The sequence below is a fragment of the Mytilus edulis genome, chromosome 10, assembly GCF_963676685.1.
Source record: "Mytilus edulis chromosome 10, xbMytEdul2.2, whole genome shotgun sequence".
NCBI classification, from domain to species: Eukaryota; Metazoa; Mollusca; class Bivalvia; order Mytilida; family Mytilidae; genus Mytilus; species Mytilus edulis.
In genome coordinates, this window is record NC_092353.1 from 49,992,881 (window position 1) to 50,017,100 (window position 24,220).

Below are 24,220 nucleotides of genomic sequence, written 5' to 3' on the forward strand. Positions count from 1 at the left end.
AAACTAATATGATATGATATTTGTAACTTTTCTTTCCATTTCAAGTACATGCAATACATAGATATGTAAGGATTATTTATAACCAAAAGCTTCACAAATTTAAAATTGCTGGAAAATATTACATCTTCATGAAAGGCCCCCTTTCATTGAAAAACATCAATTTTCAGGCCCAGGCTGATATAAATTTGACTTTTGAATAATTATGCTAAGTCTGATAATTCAAATGAGTACTCTATTGCTCTATGAACATAATAAATGATATATTAAGACATTTCAATGGAAGTTTTTTGCAATATTTTAATTTTTAAAGCCAAACATGTTGATAGTTGAAATTTTCCAATTTTCACGTCAAAATTTAACACGCAAAGATGAGTATAGAATTTAACATATTGTCTATAATGTATATCCTATTGTTGTGAAACTTTGCAAGCAGTGTTATAATTTATTAAGCTTTGGTCATACTAAGTTTTTTTTAAGATTTGTCAACTCTTTCTATCCTATTAGGTCCGAGACCACAATTGTCGTCCCTTGATTTTCATTGTTCATGAATACAGTCCCTAGTGCTAATAGTGGGTTACTTGCCATTAATTTTAATACCCCTTCCATATTAATTTCTCCATGTTTAATGCCTCAAATTGTAAGTAGGGGGGTGAAATTACACTGTAAAAAAATTTGGGTCCCGAATTTTAAAGGAAAGTAGTGATTTGGTCCAGGTGAAAAAGGTTGAAATATAGGACTTCGGAAGCTGTCAAAAGATTTCAAGACGCCCTAAAGACAAAATTGTCCATATTTTGGGTTAGAGACGATGAAGTTTTCTTTAATTTTGATATAATTTGTCCCAAAAGTAGTACAACACACTGTAAAAGTTTCATTGAGAAAGCGCGGGTGGGATTTTTTTAATTTTCATATATGTTCTAAAAGAAATGCACTACAAATTAATTGTGTTCTCTAACCAAATAGCAATAAGGTGTTTAGGAAAACATGACCTAAAAAGTTAACCTCCTTCATATAAGACAAAAGATGTGGGAAACTGAATGGTGAAATGTGTTCAATATGAAAATTGCAGTTAAGATGGTAAAATCACAAATTGGTCATTAATGTAAATGGACTAAAAATATGACTTTTGCGCAAATTTAAAGGGAAATGACGGGGAAGGGGCAAATTAGTGTTCAAGGGGAGCAAATGCTGTTTAAATTAGTATGCAGTTTTAAATATAGAGGGAAAGAGGAGTTATCTTTTAAGACATTAGTTAAATATAACTTACTAGAACACACCCGTGATATAGCGGGTCTGTGACTGAATTAAAGTATATAACTATGCGTGAGCCTTATTTTAGTATTGGTATTATCATCTGATAAAAGTCGTGCCGATTATAAGATACAGTTTCTCTGCTTTCAAATCTTTCTGTTTGAACCCGTCGACCTAGAACTCTTCAATTATTGGTAATATTCAGGTCCTTGATTTGAGTATTTTTAATCAACAGCATTGTCCAATAAAGTTCAATTCTTTGATTCGCTGTTTTACGTCATGCCCGCTAACAAATTGAAAACTGTACCTATACGCCTTATTTCAAGTTAAGTTATTTCAAGACTAAATTTTTAGTATTCGTATTGTTATCTTAGAAAGTCTTACTAATTAAAAAACTACAATAGGGAACAATTTGACAATGATTGAATTTAGTTGTGTCGACCCTGTGATTATGACCCGTGTTTAAAGCAAAATCAAATACACCATTTGGTGGTGCGCCTGTCAGATGCGGAATGTACATATAAGGTAAAAGTAACAGGTGAAAATATTAAATTGGTATCGGTATCGGATTCGACCCCGAACTTGTTAAATATTGGCAATATTAATTATCTGGAAAACAAAAGGGTCTGGAGTGGTGTAATTTTTAATCTACACCATTGTACTTTATTAGTTATAAATAAAGTTGAAATCTTTGATTCATCGTTTTAACGTGATGCCGGCTGATAAATTGGACCTCGTAATTTTAGTATTATAGATGTAGACTTATAGTTACCTTCTAATTCTATAAAAAAAAAAAAAAAAAACACACACACAACTCAGAACTATTACTAATTCACTTGGACTATACTGATATGCAGACCTAAAAACAAAAAGAAATATATCATAAAATAGTGATTGAAAGATTCATAACACTTTGAAAGGATAATTCAGACACGTGTTACACGGGGAGCATGTATGTTTACAAATGATAATGTCACGTGATCGCGCACTGACCTCCCATGTTGCATCGCCCTTACAATTCACTAAGGCAGCAACCATTTGATTTTCTGGGGGGGGGCTATGGGTTTTTTTTCTGTGCAAACTTTTTTTTTCGCCTTCGGCGAAGAACAATCTATTTTTTTAGCGACAAACCGGAGACAATTTTTTTCTTTCAATTTTAGCATTACATATAGTGGCAGCTGAGGGTGAAACAAACAATTTTTTTTACTCAGGGTCCAAAACAAATTATTTTTTTCACCAAAACCTGGAAACAAACTTTTTTTTCCAAAAAAAACCATAGCCCCCCCCAGAAAATCAAATGGTTGCTGCCTAATACATAACCATTTTCATGCAAACATGTAACGTGAATGTGATTGGTTATCAAACAATACAGAAATAATGCATGAACCGCTGAAGAAGAAATTATTTCATCAAAAAGATGTGATTTTCACTTTCGACACGAATAGGTCGGGTTGACATTTCTGTCATCGGAGATAGTATTGAGATAAATGGGATAAAACGAACCGTCAAAAAGGTCTAGAGAAGCACATCAGTAGAACCTTAACATTAATAAGTAATACTTACCAAAAATTCTCTAATTGATAAACTATATGACTAAAATTTCACGAAAATAACAATAAATAATTTTGTTGATGGTGATGAAGCTGCTTAAATTGGCGCGAAAAAATATTCTTATTCCTATTGCTTCAAGTAAAAAAAAATGTATAGAATTGAATTCGACTACAGTTCAGCATAAAAAAACGTGAATATGCAAAAGTCTGGTAATATGTTAATGAAAAAGTGTGTATAAATTTTCGTAAACGAAGTCACCTGTATACTTCACCAAGAATTACATTTGAGCGCAAAGATCTGTATGTGTGATTCGGCTTATGTAACATCGTCAATCGGAACTACTCGGCTATTCACTTCGTGCAACCAGAAAGGCCGAGAAGTTCCGACTGGTAACAAAGTACAACATGATTAATGGAATTTTTTGCGTTGCTATTAAATCATTGAGGCTACGTGATTAAGGCCATCTATTTTTATTGCGGGTTCCACATATTTAAATCGGAATTATAGAAAAAATGGAATGTTGTGAGCAGAATCAAAACAGAAATGATGAACACTGCAACATTTCCAGCAAAATATAAATAGGATGGAGGATCTGTGTATTCACATTATTTGTAAAACTCTCCTTATTCATGTGAAGCGTGTGCTTTACATCGAGGCTTATTATGCTAAGCATCGACGCCACAGTACTTCAACCAATCAGACAATGTTTATTTGGGGCATTCGATCTATTTTTACTCAGATTTTGGAATATTTTAATCGAAATTATAGAAAAATTGAATATTGTTAGTACATATAAAATAGAAAAAGATGAATACTTTTAGCTAGAGATAATTTGGATGGGGGTTCTGTGTATTCACATTATTTGCACAACTCTCCTTACTGATGCCATATTTTGGAATTTCCGTGACCTAAATGGTTCGCGAAAATTAATATTTTTATATATAGTATAGTAAAAAATCAACAATATCGGACTTATAGTCCAATAAGCCTAAAACCACGTGTTCTGACGTAAGACCAATCAGCGGCACTCGAATCAGTTGAAAGATAAAATCAATTACAAAGTTGAATTGCATTGAAAACTAAAACTTCCAACACGTTGTGGTAAAATCTAGTCTTGTGTTTCATATGCGCTGTTCAGAAAGGTTTTGGGATTGATCTGATGATACCCGTGAGGACAACCCAGCAGTGGAATTTGGTCCTGGTGATGGTAATAAAAACTAATCAATCATGTCCGAGTTAATGTTTAGTGCGCTAAATGCACGTTTCGTTTACATGTGACTCATTAGTTCGAATCGAAACATTTGAATGAAAAAAGCACTAACGAAGCATAAGAGCAAGAGTTCCAAACAATTGTGCACACACCTGGATTAGAACATTCAACGAAGCGTGTTTTGTACGATTTAAAAATAGAAATCTACAAAAATGGCAGGATCAATGATATTTCATGTAACTCGCCAATAATACCAGACTTATAATTTATAGGTAAATTACCGACTTCATGTTTCCCTTATCAAATGTGCGTCTTCTATATAAATGGAAGGAGTTCTTTTTCGCCAATTACTGTGTTTCAGTGGTGTCATTTGCGCCAAATATTTTTTCAAATGTATCAATTCCGCCAAATTCAAGTCTGTAATATCATATATATGATGGCCGACTAAACATAGTTTTATGTTTAAAAGTATTCTATTAAATGACTTAAAATGACTTAATCTCCGCCAGTGTATTAAAACAGCCTGTCACACGTCCGGATAAAAGAGGAGGAAAGCCATTTTTCTTTTGATTGGCCCAATCTTATACTTTATATTTTTGGCGCAAACGATACTATGTAATTTTAAAACAGGCGATTCAAACGTAGAATAGGAGAACAAAAGATAGGGTGTCAAAGGACGCATTTTTGGCGCAAACGGATTTCTCTTTCTATAATCCACAATTTCCTGCATCTACATATAGCTAGGACATTAATTTGATAAGGTTCGTGTTGACCAATATTTAATTTGTTGGTTAGTTAATTCAAAAATAGTATATATAGTACGGTGACCAGACAAAATATTTTTTAGATTTTATCGTCAAACATACTATATGGCTATATTATATATCGTTGGATTCGGAAAAATGAATACTTTTGAAATATCGATGTCGTCGAAAGGAAATGTGGTAACAGGTTTGCATAAAATAAGGCCAAAAAGATCAAATTCTGTTATTAATTTTTTTCTCCATATTTTCAAAATTTGAAGATTTCTACAACAATTCAGGTTAAATTTCAGATACAGACAATTAGCAATGAAGTATCTCGAAAATGTAAAAATAAAGAAATAAGGACGTTGATAAAACTGAAAATTGGTGTTTTTCAAACACTTGTTTTATTATAAAAAATAAACACATATTCTATTAAAGTTGAAGTTGTTATTACTATTTCAATTCAATATTTTATTTAAGTCTCATCTCTCAATAATATATCATACAACATTACATTAAATGTAAAAATATATAAATATAAAAAGAGAGCCATTCTGTACAGAATTACAAGAGACTATATCATTAAAAATAATACAAAGAATGCATCTATTATAACACATATTGACATTAACATTATTTACAGTATAAAACATTTCTACGTCTATTTAAAATTAGATTACAGGCTTTGGCACACTACTATTATCTGTAAATAAAAACACTAATTTCTGTTTATCATCAAAAGACATAAAATCACTATTAAAATGTGTTGCTTCATCAAATAATTTTTTTCTAAAATCGTCATATAAAGGACACGATAAAATAACATGGGCTTCATCTTCTAAAATATTCATACAATTATCACAGACTCGATCTTTTAAAATTAATTTTTCAAATCCCCGTTTCTATTCTTAGTCACTGTGGTGCTACACCACATCGAAATTTGGCCTTGCGAAAATGGCATTGGAATTTTACAATAGGTTTCCGTTTCAAAATTTTCTTAAATAGATTATGTGTACGAAGTTTGTTACCACCTTTACCACATAAAGCTTTCTCTGATTGTAATTTGCTTTGCCACTGTTCGACATATTTACTGAACATTTTAGACATAACAGTATTGACAACTGAGGTACTATCAACATAGTCTGTAATAATACACAAATGTTCTGCATTATACTCAGAAAATGTTTTTTCTCGATTTATTTCACTTGACTGGGCGGAGTTTAACCGGTTCGCTCACAATAAACCAGTCCATCTATAGATAGGTGTTTTAAAAACTCATCAAATGAAGTGTCCAGTCATTGTTTTGTAAATTTCTTTGATGACACTGATAGGTGATTAGAAATCATGAATAATTATAACGGCAATCATCCTTATCACACACATCTTCAAATAGACTGTCCCTATGCAAATTAAAACGTAAACTCCGCCCGATCAGGTGAAATAACATTGTTAATACCATGCTGGCTGATATTCAACATCAGCAATAGATAATAAATATTATTTTTACCTGAAGCCTACTATCATGAAGGTGTAATTTGCAAAAGCTCATTAATGTAGTTCATTCAAACTAAAAACCACACAATACATCGAAAAAAGTTACAATTAAAAAATCCAATCAAAGAGATCCACACAATAACATTTAGCCGTAGTATGCTCTGATTCGTCTATCAAGTAACGTGATTGGAAATAATTTCTACATTATTCTAATCCTTTACAGGAGCGAAGCTCTGAACATATAAGGTTTTGTTGTGAACCAACTAATGACTTTTACATAAAGATTTCCCCTCACATGAAAACACAAGATTCTACAAGAATTCTGCCTACACCTGCCCTTTAAAATACACGGGGTGTAATGAAGCATATAACTCGCGCCGATTGTATATATTCTAAGCGTGACGGAATAGGGGGCTCAGCAATGTGTAATGCGGTCCAAATATTAGTTTGAAACGAACCACGTAAAACACGCTGTTTCAGTTCCACTTCACAGGGAGGTAACCTGACTTAACTTCCATCTTCACTGGTGGCAAGTTTGATGCGCATTGTATAAATATCATGATGGAATGATTGAAATAGATTTTTCTTATAATAAAGCTTTGAAATTAACTTTCAAGCCCAAACAAAGGCTTCATCTCTGTCAATATTAACGAAGCTCTGAAAACCTCTGAAATAGTCGTGCGTGTTCTTCAACGTCTTGTAGACAGTTTGTTTACCTACTCAAAACAGAGACGAAGCTGTGTGTCATCCGGTAAGTGCATGTACAGGAGGCAATAGTTTACAAATGGTTGGGCAAAGTCACTTAGTTGGAATGTGAGAAAAAATATTCCCCCACCCTTTACTCTGCTTATGATCCCAATCTGCGCCCATAGCTCGTTAGTATGTGTCATCTGTTGGTAGTAGTGAACGCACAAAACAATCACATTAGTTCGTTTGTAATTTTTAAGTAATTGACCTCATCTCGTGATTTGACTTTGCGTTATCAAAATCATGTTATTTTTTTTCTTTTCCATGTATTAATGATTTTGTTTATCTCTTATTTGGAATTCCACCACTGATTACTCGAGCGCCGCTGATGGGTCTGACGTGAATAAATTGTGCCTCTGATGATAACGTTGAAAGCGTCGGATCTTTGATAAATTTGTATGTATGCATTATTTTATACTGTTTTTTTTATTTGTAAACAAACATCTCTATAATTTGTTTAATTACCAAGTATAAGTAACTCTCTGTGTGGAAAAATAATAACTACTGACTTTCACACCCTGGGACAATCAGGGATTTATGTGTTATTTGCAGGTCAGAATTTTGAATGAATATATGTCATCTGAATATACGATAAGGTAAAAATGATCAAAAGAAAACGTGTCACATAATAAATCTTAGGTTAAGGATACAATTCTATGAGAGTAGTGGTTTTGATGTTTTCGAAATGACATTAACAGTACATTTTTTCTGAACCAGATGTGGATTTCGGAAATATGTATTTCATTGTTGATACCCAATGAACACCGAAAAATATGTTGCTTTAAATTGTCTTCTGCAAAGATGTTGATGCGTGTAAAATGTATTTTTTTCTCTAAAGCCATTTCAAATTTCCAAAGAAAGCGTTATTTCAATTTCTATATGTTTATGTCTACAAAGTTACAGAATCATTGACATATCAGTACTACCCTGCTCATAGCATACTAATGATAATGAATAGTAATGTTTTGCTATACTGTTTTACACTTAAAATGAGATATAAGATTTTGCGAAACAAAAATCGTTCAATCTATTTATATTACAAAACAAATGTTCATTAATTTCTCCCCAATATTGCATATTGTAAGAAGTGTTAAACATAGTCGCAAAATTTATCGAGTCACTCTGGTACAAAAGATCGGACGACATTGTCTATTGGGCCATTGCAAATTGGACATTGGTTGTGCTGCTTCTTAAGACGTCGGCAACAAGATTCGCAAGTAGCCAAATGTCCACATGGCTGGATTGTTACTTCTAGCGGATTTAAACTACACTCAGTACAAAGCAGTCTTCGGTCGGTGGCAGAAGTACATGAACGATGTCCAGCGTCTGTAAAAATAAATATTACATGAAGTTATTATAATTATATGGATACATCAGATGGAGATCCTCCGATATCTTTAGTCTCTTTAGCATATTTAGATTTTGTCACTAACGGGCAAGATATATCAGAATACTTCAACAATACTGCAGTTGAAGACGAAATTTGATTCAAATGTCTTCATCTATCTATGTAATATACACATCACATACCTTTCCAGGCATACTTGACATAATCGAAGTAAACTGATAAAAGTATATATGTTGTTCAATAGAAAATAGCCTCATCGTTTATGATAAGGTGCATATATATATGTCTCCTGTATTTTAGGAAATTAAACAAGGACTAGGTATTCACACTTTTTTTCTGAAGTGTAATGTAATATAGTATGTAAACTCGGAGTGACTGTGCAATATTTAAAGAGCTGTTTTTTCCGCAGCCATTAAGATGTGTGTATGCTTCCAATATATAAAATTTATATAAGGCTAATATTTTTTACGTAGGATGCGCGTTCTGTCTTCATAAGACTCATTTGTTGCGGTTAAATTTTAACAACCGAACGGTAAAATCAAATACAAATTTGAAGAGAAATAAAAGCCGACCATTTCTATAACCTGTTCCAAAAATTGAAAGTATATTAATTCAAAAAAGTCAAATAAACTTATTTACATATCTTACACGCACCTTCTTGATAAGGGTACTGTGGTTTTGCGACCTGATCAAGTTGTGGCCTACTGGCCGACCTTGCAAAAACTGGGGGTTCCTCTTCAAACACTATCGACAATAGTTGAATTAAACCTAATAAATCAGAATCTGGCTGAAATATAATTAGTCAAGGTTTAATTAATAGTTTTCGAACAAGATTAGCTTAATCTTACGTATCTGTACGCATACGATAATCGTACTAAATGTGTTTTACAATTTCAGAAACCACATTGTACCAAGTTGTTGAAGCAGATTTTACTTTTGAAAATTCACTTGGTTTATTCCACCCAATAACCATGATAACAATGCATAAGAAGACTGTTAGAAAAGAAACTATTTTGTACTGTATGATTTGAGCACTCGAACGTTGTCTAATCTTCAAAACGATTCGAATTCGTCTTAGTTCGTAACAAAACACAGTCAATTCTTATAACTTACCATCAATTTACGATCAATTAAAAAAGTGAATAATAAAATCTATATATATAAAATTTTTCGGAAAAACAAGTATTTGAAATGTTTGAGTTATGTACTATAGAATTCTTCGTCGAAATATTTAACTCAATTACATATCTGTTTTGTATGTACCACTCGGTCGACCAATCATAAATGTTATGTCAAACAATGGTCGTTTGGTACATGTTAAATAGCATGCCATGGAAAAGGTGAGCACAAAAATATGAGAATGAAGGAATATATGATGTGATTGTCTATAAATTATAAAACAAATATCATAAAGAACTATTAATACTATACGGTTATCAAGAATTACAAAACGGATTTTTTTATGCATGAAACCTCCCTTCAAAGAAAATTATAAACGATACTAATGTTAATGAATCTAAAGAATGGCACCAGTAGGTATACCGCTGTTCAAAAGTCATCAACCGATTTAGAGAAAACTTTAACTACGAACTAAAACCGAGGGAAATACACAAACTTTAGGAGGAAAACAACTGAACCTCAGCAACAATAATTTAACAAAGAAGGAAAAAAATGTGCTTCCAAATATTAAATAAAACATTTAGTTTCGGGTTGTTTGAAAGTTTGTTGACCTTTTATATAAAAAAAAATAAGACACGGACTATATTTTTTATCATGTTGGTGCGATTGATATGGTTAGGCATGAAAGAATACATAAAGTCAGCACTTGGTATACATGGTATAGTTTCACACAGATGCATAGACTAGTCTTGTTTAGGAAGGGGAATTTTGAGTGCTAAAAATATCACATTTTGTTTTAATTTTCAAATACTAGTACACGTATTATAAAATCCCAACAATCTTATATACCTGTTGCACGGAAACAAGCTCTCCGAACATTATACAGGGTTTTTCTAGGAAGTTTAATATTGCCGACCCTTAACAAAGCATCTCTATTACTTTTGAGTCTTTCAGGACTCTAATTGATTGACATTAGTTTATCTTTTGTTTTTAGTGTCATTCCGTTTACCGCGAAAACACTTTTAGCTCATTTTATTATTTACTTACATATTTCCAGTCGTGGAAATATGGCAGATCAACTTTACCGTCGGCATCTACATTTGGTCCTTGTTTTATCACCATTGTATTCGTAGGTTTCACATAAACTATAGGCGGCTTGTATGGATGTGTGTCAAGTACAAATATTCCTATTGGTATGTTGAAAATATTACCTGCATTAAGAAACGTAATTATAAGGAACATCACGTAGGAATTATTTTGTTGATTTTCATCAAAACCGTTTCAAATGATTTGATCAAGATTGTGTGGACCTTTATTCAGACAATAACAATCAAAACTAAGGAGTAAACAGAGACTCATAAAACCAAAAGACATTAACATCAACAGTTATAAATAATAAATAAGAAACAACACGAACTACACTTAAAACCGGGAGTGAAATCAGGTGCTCCGGAAGGGTAAGAATTTCCTGCATCGTATACGGCACCCATCGTGTTATTTCTTTGGTTAGTTCGGTAATGATGGAAGGTTATTATGACTGAGGAAGAATATCAGATATGATTTCTGACACACTTTTGTCATAACGGCCAATCAGCTCATGGTGGCGACCGTAAAATTTCATGAGTGATGACCTTGATTTGATTGATTCATAGCCTCGGACTCATACGATGTATTAAGTATTATTTCCAGTCAAACATTACCCCTTCTGTGAGTTTTATAATTTGTTGTTTTGCTTTGTATGTATTTTTATTGCATTGGTCGTCCTTGAACGCTTATTACATATATCATTTCGTCTGTTTTAAGTCTAATTGTATGAAATTCTGCATCATTAATCAGTCATTGGTCTGATGGTACAACAACTTAAGTCATCAATTTTAAATTCTCATGACTGCGATTTCCGGCTTTCGGATGGCATACACGACTTATATAGCTTTTTTATCATCTATATGTATTTTTCAAAACTCAAGTTTATTATTTTGGAAAAAAATTATCAGAGTAAACATAGAAAAACGTAAAATTTCAAAAATACTGAACTCCGAGGAAAATTCAAATAATACTTTTTGTTTTTAATGAAACTGTTACATTGAACAAAATAAACTGTTCAAAAGACAATATGAAAGACACATTATGTGAAATCTATAGTATTAGTTATTGTACGTATACGGTAATTTATCGGGTCACTAAAATTCATATTCGGTGACCCGATAAAGTTCGTATTAGGACAATTGAACACTGTGTAACGAATTTATCATGATTTTGTTATCACACCACCTATTTGTTGCTTTTTCATAATAATTTTGTTTTCTTCTATGATACATTTTTTATAGAGTTAATTGTATAAGGGATATAATTCGGATTAAGTTAATAAATAATCGCACTGCAATTTATTAGGACAATATCCGATTTTCTTTTAAATGTTCACTTTATTTCTATGATCTTTGTATTATTCATTTTGGTGCGTAGTACTGATCTAATAAGTTTAGCTCTTTCTGTCGATTTTGTGTATGTTCGAATGTTTGGTAGTTACACCACCGCCCCAACACCATTTAAATGTTAATAGAAATTTTGTACTAATGTATTTTTCTTAAATATCTTGAAATACTTGATGCATGTCTTCCTTCGTATGCAGTCTTATAGTGAAAATTCGAATTATCCTCCGTATACAATTGACTTATTAAAAAAACCCACTTGTTATCATGGAAGAAAAAATCTAAATAAGTGATAACAAAATTAGTATAAATATGCCACACACGATATGAATGTGATTGACTCGATAAATTCCCGTATTAGGACAATTGCACACTTTTTAACAAATGTATCCTGCTTTTATCTCACATATTAAGTTTTTTCTTCCATGATAAAAAGGTATACATAAGAAAATACTGTACTAAGTCAGGAATGTGACAGTTGTTATACATTTGTTTGATGTGTTTGAGCTTTTAATCTTTTCCATTTGATTAGGGACTTCATTGTTTTTGTGATTTTCCTTTCCTCTTTTTTTTTCTTTTTTTTTATTCCATGATAAACAAATCTTGTTTATGTGTTCCATTGTATAAAACCTGATACTGAAGAATTGATACAGCAAAGTCTGTTAAATGACCCATATATCTGCTAAAAATACAGGTAACTACGCTTTTGTATTCGTTGGTGTATATCTGTTTTGGTGCGAAGGTAATACAATAAAAATGCAAAGCGTATTCAACTTCATTAGGAAATCTTAAACACAAATACATTAATGACAAGGATGTACAAATTCTTCAATATTTTAGTTGCAAACAGGATGTCAACAGTCATAAAAAGCAAAACAACTCAAAAGAATAAATACCCGAGTAGTTAGCTCATGACTTTTTTTTTAAATTTCTACTGGTGTTACCTGAGGGGTTAACTAAGTAGGGAAATCACTATTACTATTATTAAATAATTAAACTGTGAAAATTCAAATGAACGAGTTTGCATTAGATCATGTAGCAAAATAAAAACAAATACCTCTATAATTTATTGGTATCGTCCCATCCAAGTTAACCAGATCTTTTCGTGAACCATCATTAAATACTGAAATACAGATTAAACTATTAAATCTAAATAGAAGTTAATCATGGAAATGTGTTACCAATGAATGTCCTATTGTTTGTATGTACACAATATGTAGTTGTATTCAAATTATAGTATAATTGACTGGCAGGTTGCATTGCAATTTCATTTTTTTAGGAAAGTTTTCATTACCTGTGTTTTAAATATACTTATACATATCCAAAAATGAAGTATCATTCTTTCGACAGTAAAGTTCCTCAAAAGATCAAACAAGTCAAGAAGTATATTCGAAAGTAGAATGAACTACATCAACATCAGACTCTACAAGATATAAAGAAAACATCAATAAAGAAATGTTATTTCCAGATGTAGAGGGTTGGAACAGACATTATAGTACGAGATTAATATATTACATGTGTGCGCAAACTGTCACTCATCTATCTAAACCATATGTCGTAAAGTAAAACAAATACGAAGACCTCCACATAGCTGTTACAAACAAGATCACCAAATACAATTTAAGATTCTCTGATTCGACTTTCTACTTTTTTGTTTGTTCTCCATGTTTCTGAACCGTACAACAGAACTGATCTAACATTGCTCACATACAATCTGATCTTTGTCTTTCTGGATATTTTTTGTTTTTCCATATGTATTCAGGTTTTTGAATGCAGAAACTGCTTTGCCAATACGGATGTTAACTTCTATTTCAATATTTCCTTCTGCATTAACTCTACTACCAAGATAATTGAATGAGTTTACTTGTTCTAGTTCTCTTCCGTTCACTGTTATTGCCTTATTGTTCTTTGTACCTATCTTCATCGCCTTAGTTTTCTTTGCATTAATCTTTAGTCCTACTTTCGCTGCTTCTGATGTAACTTTATCTGTCTTTTTCTGAATGTGTTCATGTGTATGAGAAAAGAGGCTGATATCATCAGTAAAGTCCATGTCCTCTAAAAATGTTGTTAGTCCCCACTCTATACCATGATTTTCAGTTGTTGTCTTCTTCATTACCCAGTCAACCACCAATATAAAGAGAAAAGGAGATGTAAAGTATTCCAGTCTTACTCCAGATTTTATTAAAGGGAAACTTGGCAAAAAAATCAAAAATTGATATTATGTTTATTCTGTATAAAAATGCTCATATTCATAGATATAAAAGTTTTATTCTGCTAGATAAGAGATCACCATCGATTTTAAATTTAGATTATCAATTCTCTGCGGTCGGCCATTTTGTCACCTTCTCCGATTTGCAGTCAAGATATGTCTAAGGACCAACACTACAGTAACCCGATGTAGTCGTAATTGCGTGTCGATATCTCGTCAATCGTACGGTTGTTTTATCCGACTTGTTAACTAACTTGATACGGAAAATTTTATTCTTTTTTTTTAAATAACCAGAATCTGTTATTTTTAGAGTGATAATATAGGAATTAGTGAAAAAGTCAAAATTTCAAATCATAAATAAGTCTTCCGTGAAACTTGAATTGTTTTCGGAAATCTAATTAGTTCATAATTCTTTTATGTAATAAACTTTATTCAAATAAATAAGGATCTTCGCTCCACTGATCACCCGCATGGCTAAAGGTATTACTCCCAAAGGTATTGGAGGGGGTGTGAGGTGACACGTCCAGGTATTCAAGCGATTTCCTGTCGAGTTTGCAAATTCATGCATCGTTTCACTTCTTAGTGTATTGATAAGTGTACACGGCCGATAACTTATAACTTTCCATTTTGAACTATTAGGTGTATAATATACATCTCTATCTTGCGTGTCCGAAAGTGATATTACTAAACTCATACGCTTGTTTATGAATAACATTTCTGGTGAAAAGAAATTTATTTATAAAATATAAATAATACCAAAAAAAAAAACAAACAGATTTGATGAAATAAAAATCTATATACGTATTTTTTCCAAGTGTAAATTTGGTAAAATGTAATATATACTCGTTGTCAATGGTGAAGGCCAGAAATATTGATTTAAAAAAATGTACGGACTTGTCGACCATTCGTACATACGCCTGGATTATAAGTTACGGAACTATAGCGCAAATTAAAATATATACATGTATACATAGAACATAAGAAAGAAACATACATTTTGCGTAAATTGGGGTAAAAGTTTTGTAAAATGACAAGTTCACGTATGCCAACAGTATGTAATCATCAAATGTCGATAGACTATTGTATACCAAAAGAAGAAGAAGAGATTTAAATACTGGTCGATATATAACTTTATTTGGCTCATCGAAGTTATGGACATTTATATATCAATTAGATTGTTCTCGAAAAAAGGAAGAAATTCGCCATCATCACAATTGTTCCGACATGCATGTTATATATATACGCAACTGGAAGTACACTAATACCGAGGGATGTGAATATTTTCCAGTAAAACTATAGAGTATCAAAGTTTCAAATCAATTTCGGGATTTATTTTCTCTCTTGATATTCAATGACAGCAATTTGCAGAATAAACTGCTTGTCCGCTTTACTGGTATTCTTGCCAGTTGAAACAGACTTATAATTACATTAAAAAATAGGGAAAGATGACATTTAATTCGTTCATTTTTTTTTATACATCGTTGGTCAAATAGCTAAAGTATTATATATAGTTACGGTGTGAGACGAAGAGTATTTTAAGAAGGAAATTCCCGATTATGTATAAATTTTGTTGATGTTTTTCACACTTGAAAAGCATATCTGTTCGTAATTTGTTGATTCCATTCCAATTAGGTCCTTTAATTTCCTGTCAATTTTTTAAAACATCTTTTTTCAAATATCTGAAGTATTCATGTGTTGTGAGATTTAAAATATTTTGATGAGCACATTAATTCCTAATAAGGTAATTAAAGATCACTTTGGATTGACTAAAATATATAATTGCAATTGTTAATGATCTGTTTGAAATATTTAAGGCTGCCGATCCTAATTTGAAATAGTACAATTTTTAGTTCATAAACTCGTGTTTAGAAGGCTATTTTTATTTATAAATACTTCAATTAAAATAATTCAGTATTTGATCGTTACTAAAGTATTCAAAAGTCATAATTCATTAAAAGTGATCTTATGCAAAATATAAAAATATACAACAGCTATCCAGTTATTGTGCGATCTTATTATTCCCGTTAATTAATTAATTATTTTTTTTACATTCATGTGTCTGAAACTTTGTCTGACTCCCGTTTACAATTGATACGAAATGTTCTTCACACCTGAAATGCCAGTGAACCGTGACGCCTAGATTTCACTGAATGAGGATCAAAAGATTAGAATTACATAATGCTAATCTTTTAATTACCTTGAGTTATACTACGCATTCCACATTCTTTAGGTGTCACAAAACAATACACATTTTATTGTTTCCACCGTACAAGCAAGTGAAAATGATTGCTGGAATGAAGCAAAAAGGGCAGAATACAAACATGTATTTTTAATACACTATCGATCACGTCAGTTTCATATGTTTGTTTAAAGTATTTTTAGAAAAAAAAATCATAAAAATGTTCTATTGTATGATTTACTTTTATTATTAAAATTCGTTTTAAAAAATCCACACGATCTAATTTTAAAAGTTGCATGGCTATCACTTATTTTTCGTTGGTTAATAGCTACACCAAAAGTCGTCGATGCGCTTTAAATCGCGTTATTAGATGGTTAACGAACAAGACTTAAATGAGATATTTTCACTCCCGGCATGCATCAAAGACTTAAACTACGTCACATAAGTCAGGAAGTTTCAAAAAATAAAATTAGTCATTTCCAATTTTCTTCTTTATTAGATTTCATTTCAAAATAAAACTTGGTGAATATGTTTTTTATGGTATTATGAACATAATAAGATGAAAAGTGAAAAATCGCGAATTATCCCTTTAAAAACCAATCTGATAGTTTTCCATCATGTCTGACTGCACATCTAAAACCATCACACATTTCCATAATGATGTTAATTATTTTCTGTGGAATTCCATACATAGTCATGATGTACCAAAGTGACTCTCTATGGACGGTATCGAAGGCTTTTTCGAAATCCACATAATTTATATATATGGGTGATCTCCATTCTCGTGCCTTATCTATAATAGTTCTCAGTATGAGGATGTTATCTATACGTGCACGGTTTGTTCTAAATCCACTTTGTTCTTCCCGTAGAATAGAATCGATTTTGTCTTTGATTCCTTCTAGAATTATTCTAAAAAGAATCTTACCAGGCACTGATAGTAAAGTAATTCCACGCTAGTTGTTACAATCTGTAAGGTTACCTTTATTTGGTAGTTTAATTGTGATACCATCTTTCCACTGGGTAGGTAGTATTTCTTTTTCCCATATTTCATTCAGCAAATCACGTAGGATGTTCAAGTTGAGATTTATGTCTGATTTTAGTACTTCTGCTGGTATGCCATCTACCCCAGGAGCTTTGTTGTTTTTAAGTTTTTTAATGGCTGCTTTGATCTCATCATCTGTTATGGGTCCCATTTCTATTTCTATTGGTAGTGGACCTTCCTCTGTCCTGTCAACTAAGATTACTGGTTCAGGCCTATTCAACACCTCTTCAAAATGCACTTTCCATCTTTCCAGTTGTTTCTCAAATTTTCATATTGTCTGACCATCTTTATCTTTGATGTTAGTACTGTTGGTATTTACCCTGTCACAAAGTTATTTTGTAATGTTATATAGCTTTCTCATATCTCCAACTTTACATGCATTTTCAGCCTCTTCTGCAATCTTATCTATGTATGCCTTTTTGTCTGCCTTTGCATTCTTTTTCACTTCCTTTTCCTTACTGTTATATAGATCTTTCATTCCCTCTTGTTGTTCTCCTGTTGCTTGGTTGGTTTTTGATTTTAATGCTTTCCTTTCCATAATTAGAGCCCAGGTTTTTTAAATATCCATTCCTTTCTTTATTTATTTTTGTAACCTAAGATGTCTTCACTTGTTTATAAAAAAATTCACTCATATGTTGACATTTAGAGTTTATGTCAATCACATTTTCTTCAAGTTGTAAGACCTCAAATCTGTTTTGTTGTATTTCAGGTTGTTTAAGATTTCCAAAGTCTATGATCTTGTTTGGTGGTTTTTTTCCCCTTAATTTTAGTCTGATCTTTTCAATGACTAGGTGATGATCGCTGTATACATCTGCACCTCTTTATATTTTTACCTCTGATAATGATGACCTCCATTTCTTGTTAATCAGTATGTGATCAGTCTGGTTTTTCACTTTCCCATTTGGAGACACCCATGTGGCTTTGTGTATGTTTTTATGTTCAAAGATTGTTCCCCCAATTATCAGATTGTTCATAGTACACATCTCTACTAATCTTTCACCATTGTTGTTAATTTCTCCAAGCCCATGTTTTCCCATCACTTCTGCTGAACCTATGCTAGTTGAACCTACTTTTGCATTAACATCTCCAATGATGGTAAGTACATCATGCTTTGGTGTGTTCATTATGATCTGATTTAATTTATCATAAAAATTCTCTTTCTCATTATCTGTATAATCATTTGTTGGGGCATAGCATTGGATAACGGTCATGTGCCCATAACTGGTCTTCATTCGAATTTTCATTATTCTTTCATTTATTGCTATCCATTCTAAAACCGACTTGCTTGCTCTCTTACTCAATAGAATAGCTACTTCTTCCTGGTGTCTACCATCTGTACTTCCTGAACAATAAATGTCTGTACCTGAATTGTGTTTACATTTTCCTGAATCAGTCCATCTGCATTTACTAACACCCAATGTTTGAGCAGTTCTGCTTGTTTCGTTCATAGTTCTAACAATTTTGCCTAGGATGCTAGACCCTAGTTACCGTGTGTTGTCGCGAGGAGGCAATGCAGAGGCTATGTACTGGCAAAAAGATTTATGCACTCTGCTTTCTCTTCACCTGCAAAAGCATGCTAGCCAGCGGTGATAGAGAACCTATGGTTCTTACAACACTAGACGCATGCACAATCCTGTGGACAAACCACCAACCTTGATTAGGTGTTATATTTGATACCGCTTAGGAAAACAAAACATAGAAAGAAATACAAAAGGTTTCTAAAACGAAATAGTGATTATTTACTTAATTTATGTTTGGATAATACGCCAGACGCGCATTTCGTCTACATAAGACTCATCAGTGACGCTCATGTCAAAATATTTATAAAGCCAAACAAATACAAAGTTGAAGAGCATTGAGGATCCAAAATTCCAAAAAGTTGTGCCAAATATGGCTAAGGTAATCTATGCCTGGAATAAGAAAATCCTTAGTTTTTCGAAAAATTCAAAAGTTTTGTAAACAGGAAATTTATAAAAATGACCACATTATTGATATTCATGTCAACACCGAGGTGTTGACTACTGGGCTGGTGATACCCTCGGGGACGAAACGTCCCCCAGCAGTTGCATCGAACCAGTAGTGTAAATAGTTATCACAAGTACCTGGATTATAATTAGGTCGCAAGACGCGCGTTTCGTCTACAAATAAGACTCATCAGTGACGCTCATGTCAAAATATTTATAAAGCCAAACAAGTACAAAGTTGAAGAGCATTGAGGATTCAAAATTCCAAAAAGTTGTGCCAAATATGGCTCAGGTAATCTATGCCTGGGATAAGAAAATCCTTAGTTTTTCGAAAAATTCAAAAGTTTTGTAAACAGGAAATTTATAAAAATGACCACATTATTGATATATATGTCAACACCGAAGTGTTGACTACTGGGCTGGTGATACCCTTGGGGACGAAACGTCCACCAGCAGTGGATAAAAGAAACTCTCTTAACTTGCTCTTACATGTTACTTACTGAATGGCCCATGGCTTGGTCTCAAGTCTTTATATTGAGAGAACACTGCCAAAATGTCCTGTTTTGCTAAATCTGCATCTCTGTACTGAAATTGCAATGAAGTATTTCATTTAAGTAAGCATATACTGGGAAATGAAGTTTTAACGATGAATTTGCATGGAACAAAATTGGAAATAATATTGTTCTGACATGTGCCATATATTGCGTATGTAAAAAAAATCTATCTCAATTTGATTTTAAATAATCAGGCCTTGGTTATTACTAGAGAGATCATACTAATTGTCGAACAGCGGACAAGGAGGCCCCAAATTGGTACTGTTATAAGTTAAAAAAAAGTACAGGAAACATTATTCGAAAAAGATGAAGGAAATAATATGTTGGCCGAGATTAATCGACTAAACTTGAATATAGAAATATACTAACCTTGGAGAGATACAATTTCAGTATCTGTGCATTACTTCCCATATTTAATACTTTGTAGTTATAACTTAACTTTATAACACCGCAAACTAAACTAAAAATGTTTAAAGTCTATTAATATTTCTGGGAAAGAAAAAGAAAGAAGGAAAAGATCAAATCTATTTTAAAGTGGGACTTCCTGGTGACTTGGTTTTAAATTTATCGATGAGGAAAAAAAAGATTTAAAAAAAATATAACTTTTTTGTGGATTCGTATACATATGAAATCGTTACAGTATTCATTATTATAAATAGATTGTAATGTCTCTTTGAGGGGTAATTTTTCATCCTTTTTTTATTTTGTTGTCTATTTACTAGTAATCTATAACGAAGATAACAATACTTATGGTTTGAAAAATGAAATGTCATATACATGTGTAATCGATAAAATTGCATTTGAAATGCTTATGGGAACATCTATTTGAATGTAAATTAGAAGAAATTGTATCGAGCAATCTTTGCAAGTAAGCTAACCTAGGGAAAACTGAATCTTTTGGGAAATAAAGGATTAACAGACCGAATTTCCAAAAAAATTGGAATCAATTTGGGGTCTTTAGTTATCTATGTTGTGTCTTCTGTACTATTATTTGTCTATTTGTTTTTTTTATTTTCGCCATGACGTTATCAGTTATTTTAGATCTATATGTCCCTCTGGTATCTCTCGTCCCTCTTTTAGAAAATATCTGTTAAAACTCAATCTTTATATTTGTGAAAACCCGTTTGATAGAATAATAGGAGAAAATGTCAAATTTCGCGAGCCGTAAGGCGAAGGAAATTCATTCTCAAGACTGGTATTTTTCGCAAATACCCCTCAAGAACATGCTATATCTGTTTAATTACACCAAATGTTAACGTGCAAAACGCATTGATGATTGTGAAATTACAAGCGTCTAGTCGGATAGAGTATTTTTGGCAAATACTTTTAATCCAAGTTATAGATTGTCGAAGCGTATTTAGCAATTATTTTCATAATTTCGGTAATGTATGACTTTCAAACTGTTCCAATTGGATCAAAACCGATGAATCTTGTGTAGACGAAACGCGTGTTTGTTACATGATCACCAAATTAAAAGAAACTGATATCTTTAATGATTTTTCACAGTGAGAAGTAGGGATAATTGTGCTTATTTGAAGAAGTCCCTTACCATGGAATTGAATATTATACACAAAACACGCCTATTAATTTTAGAAATAATTTCCTATGCGAAAATGTCATATCATGCATACATCTGAAATGCTAATGGTCTATAATAAGGCCGTTGTTATCAAATAAATCGTTTATATGTATGTTGCATTGGCGTTTGTTTTTCAGTGTTTCTGTTGTTCTGTTGCTTTCCTCCTATAGTTGATGTTTTTCCCACGGTTTTAGTTTGTAACCCGGATTTGTTATCTATCAATCGATTTATAACTTTTAAACAGCGGTATACTATTGGTGTCCTTATCTATACTACCTAAATCAGAAATTCACAATTATTATTACTATTAGAAATGTAGTTTTTGTCGTTTTTTAACATGGTCAGAACTAAATTTAAATCGTTAAAAGTAAAGAAAGGAGTGTTTGAAAAGTAACTTCTTGTTTATTTGCAAATTTCTATATTTGTAAGGACATCTGCATATTTGAAAAAACACTGTTGGGCAGATAATTTTAATAATCATATACTATCAATACTATTATTTCTAAACACATTTAAAAAATCTTTTATCTAAAAGATTTGATCATCCCTACAAGTTAACCAACGTCTACAAGTTTATTGTTTTCCATGGCAACCATTTATCTGAGCCACTAAAAGGAATAAATTAACACAATGATGTGAACGGTGACGTTGAGGATGTATTTGACTAAATGTACATTATGTGATTGTTCCAAGTCAGGAATATGACAGTTTTTATCCATTCGTTTGATGTGTTTGATGTGTTTGATCTTTTGATTTTGCCATTTTATAAGGGACTTTCCTTTTTGAATTTTCCTGGAAGTTCTGTATTATTGTGATTTGACTTTTGACGTTTGGCTTAATGGGTTAATATGGAGGCAAATATTCTTTACAAAATCTTTATTTCATGTATATTACAAAATATAAATAAAATCGACAGACATAAATTACATACATATGAATTTAAAAAAAAATGTGTCTTCCTATATATTTAATGTTTAGTCCATGCCTAAGAATAAAGTAATTTAGAACAAAAATTACGATACAGCGTTAGCTATGACTACAGTTTACCTAAATGTAGTAAAAGAGCTCTGACAAAATGGAAAATATGGAACGCATGGAATCTGTTGAAGACGATTGTGGGTGAGAAAAACACAATTACATTTGAATTGTATAAGTCGTTAAAAACAGAGGTACTAGTATTGGAAAAGTTGTTATATATTTTCGAATTATGATTCATTGTAGTACAATCATATGTCATTCTGAAACTATAAAATTAATCAAATAAACTCTATTTTCAGAGGATAACTTCATAGTCAACATAAGGAAACAAATAAGGAATACAACATAAAATAAAAGTATGCTGTATACATACAAAAAATCCTTACTTTCTTCTGCATCGTATTGATATTCAAAGACTACTCAATACCAAGAAATTAAATTTATCTGTAAACTCGTTTATGATTTATAATTGTTTTCTTTTCTTATAGTCCAACTATTAGATATATTTGTGTACCAGATATACTGAATAAATTCCCATTTTCTTCACAAAGATGTGCATTCGCTTTAAGAAGCGGCAAAATTTAATATGAACGTACACAAAAGAAAGACGATACCTTAGGGGACATCGACCATTCATAATTTGGAAAAAAAACTGACAACGTCACGGCAAAAAAAGAAGACGTTACGTAGAAAACTGCGAATTGTACAATGTGAACCCTACTATAACCCAGATTTAACTCAGGTGCGTAGGAAAGGTGACAAGTTCCCACTCCATATATGACCCCGTTATTTTGCTAATGCAGGTACAAATTCGGTGATCAGTCGTATTCGGTGATGCGACAATCAAAACAGATACTTGATATCTGTGACACCTGATATTGAATAATGGTCATCCACAAAACTTAAGAATGATTTGAATAATTATTCAATAGGTATAAACATTTGCATAAATTGTTTTTTCTCACAGATGTAAAAGTTATAACCCAACCAAAGATTAAAATAACCGAAAAGATTCGGAAATTTTATACCTTATTATGAAAATCGATTCAATTCAAATTATTCAACAAAAACACGATTTTGTCATTAATTAGGCTTCGAGATAGTGTTTAAACAAAGAGTAAATAATGTTCGTAGGATGAAATTAGCAGAGCACACTTAGAACTGAGTCAGAAACGTGTTTGCCTCATAGCATATTACTTCTTACATTGAAAATGAAAAACCAATAAAATATTCTGGAAAATTTATTGAAAAATTACCGTTTATACATGAAATAAGGACTGTTTATGGATTCTCCAAAAATAAACGATTGTCCATTGAAGCTTTATCTTAATAGTATCAGTAGCGGAGGTCTTACGAAAATCCTTGTAAAAGTACAAAAAGAAATTATATGCTTTTAAATACAGATCACATTGATATTTGATAACAATAACAGGAGGGTTGGTATAGACAACACACATTAAATTGTATAAGACATATGGAGTTGGCCAAATTCATACATATTCGGAGCACTATTTAATTATGAAGGGATTTTATTTTTCACCTAAAAAATCTTATTGTAGAAATATCATATAAAGTATTGCATTGATTTGCGTCTTTCTATATATTGGGTAAATATTTCGTCCTAATGACATCTTTATTTATTCGTGTAGAAACAGTAATTGTCATCAATCACATTGTTCTTAATTTACAAATATCGCAGAAAGTTAAAAAAATTATATGACCCAACACAATATGCATTGTCTACAAAATCGTTTTATGGATTGTGATTTTAAAACAAATCCAACATCTTGACGATACGCCTTACAGTTTCATTCTTTTTTTTA

General features: G+C 31.9%; 1 protein-coding gene across 1 annotated transcript; it reads right to left on the bottom strand.

Moving 5' to 3' along the window:
- Positions 1 to 7,680: 7,680 nt before the first annotated feature.
- LOC139492474 (tumor susceptibility gene 101 protein-like) lies at positions 7,681 to 20,363 on the bottom strand. Its single transcript, XM_071280654.1, has 6 exons — positions 20,210 to 20,363; positions 19,787 to 19,871; positions 12,950 to 13,015; positions 10,511 to 10,674; positions 8,999 to 9,131; positions 7,681 to 8,322 (listed from the first exon to the last, which is right to left on the bottom strand). The coding sequence occupies exons 1-6, from the start codon at positions 20,249 to 20,251 to the stop codon at positions 8,114 to 8,116; spliced, it is 699 nt and encodes a 232-aa protein (XP_071136755.1). The 5' UTR covers positions 20,252 to 20,363; the 3' UTR covers positions 7,681 to 8,113.
- Between the last annotated feature and the right edge of the window lie 3,857 nt (positions 20,364 to 24,220).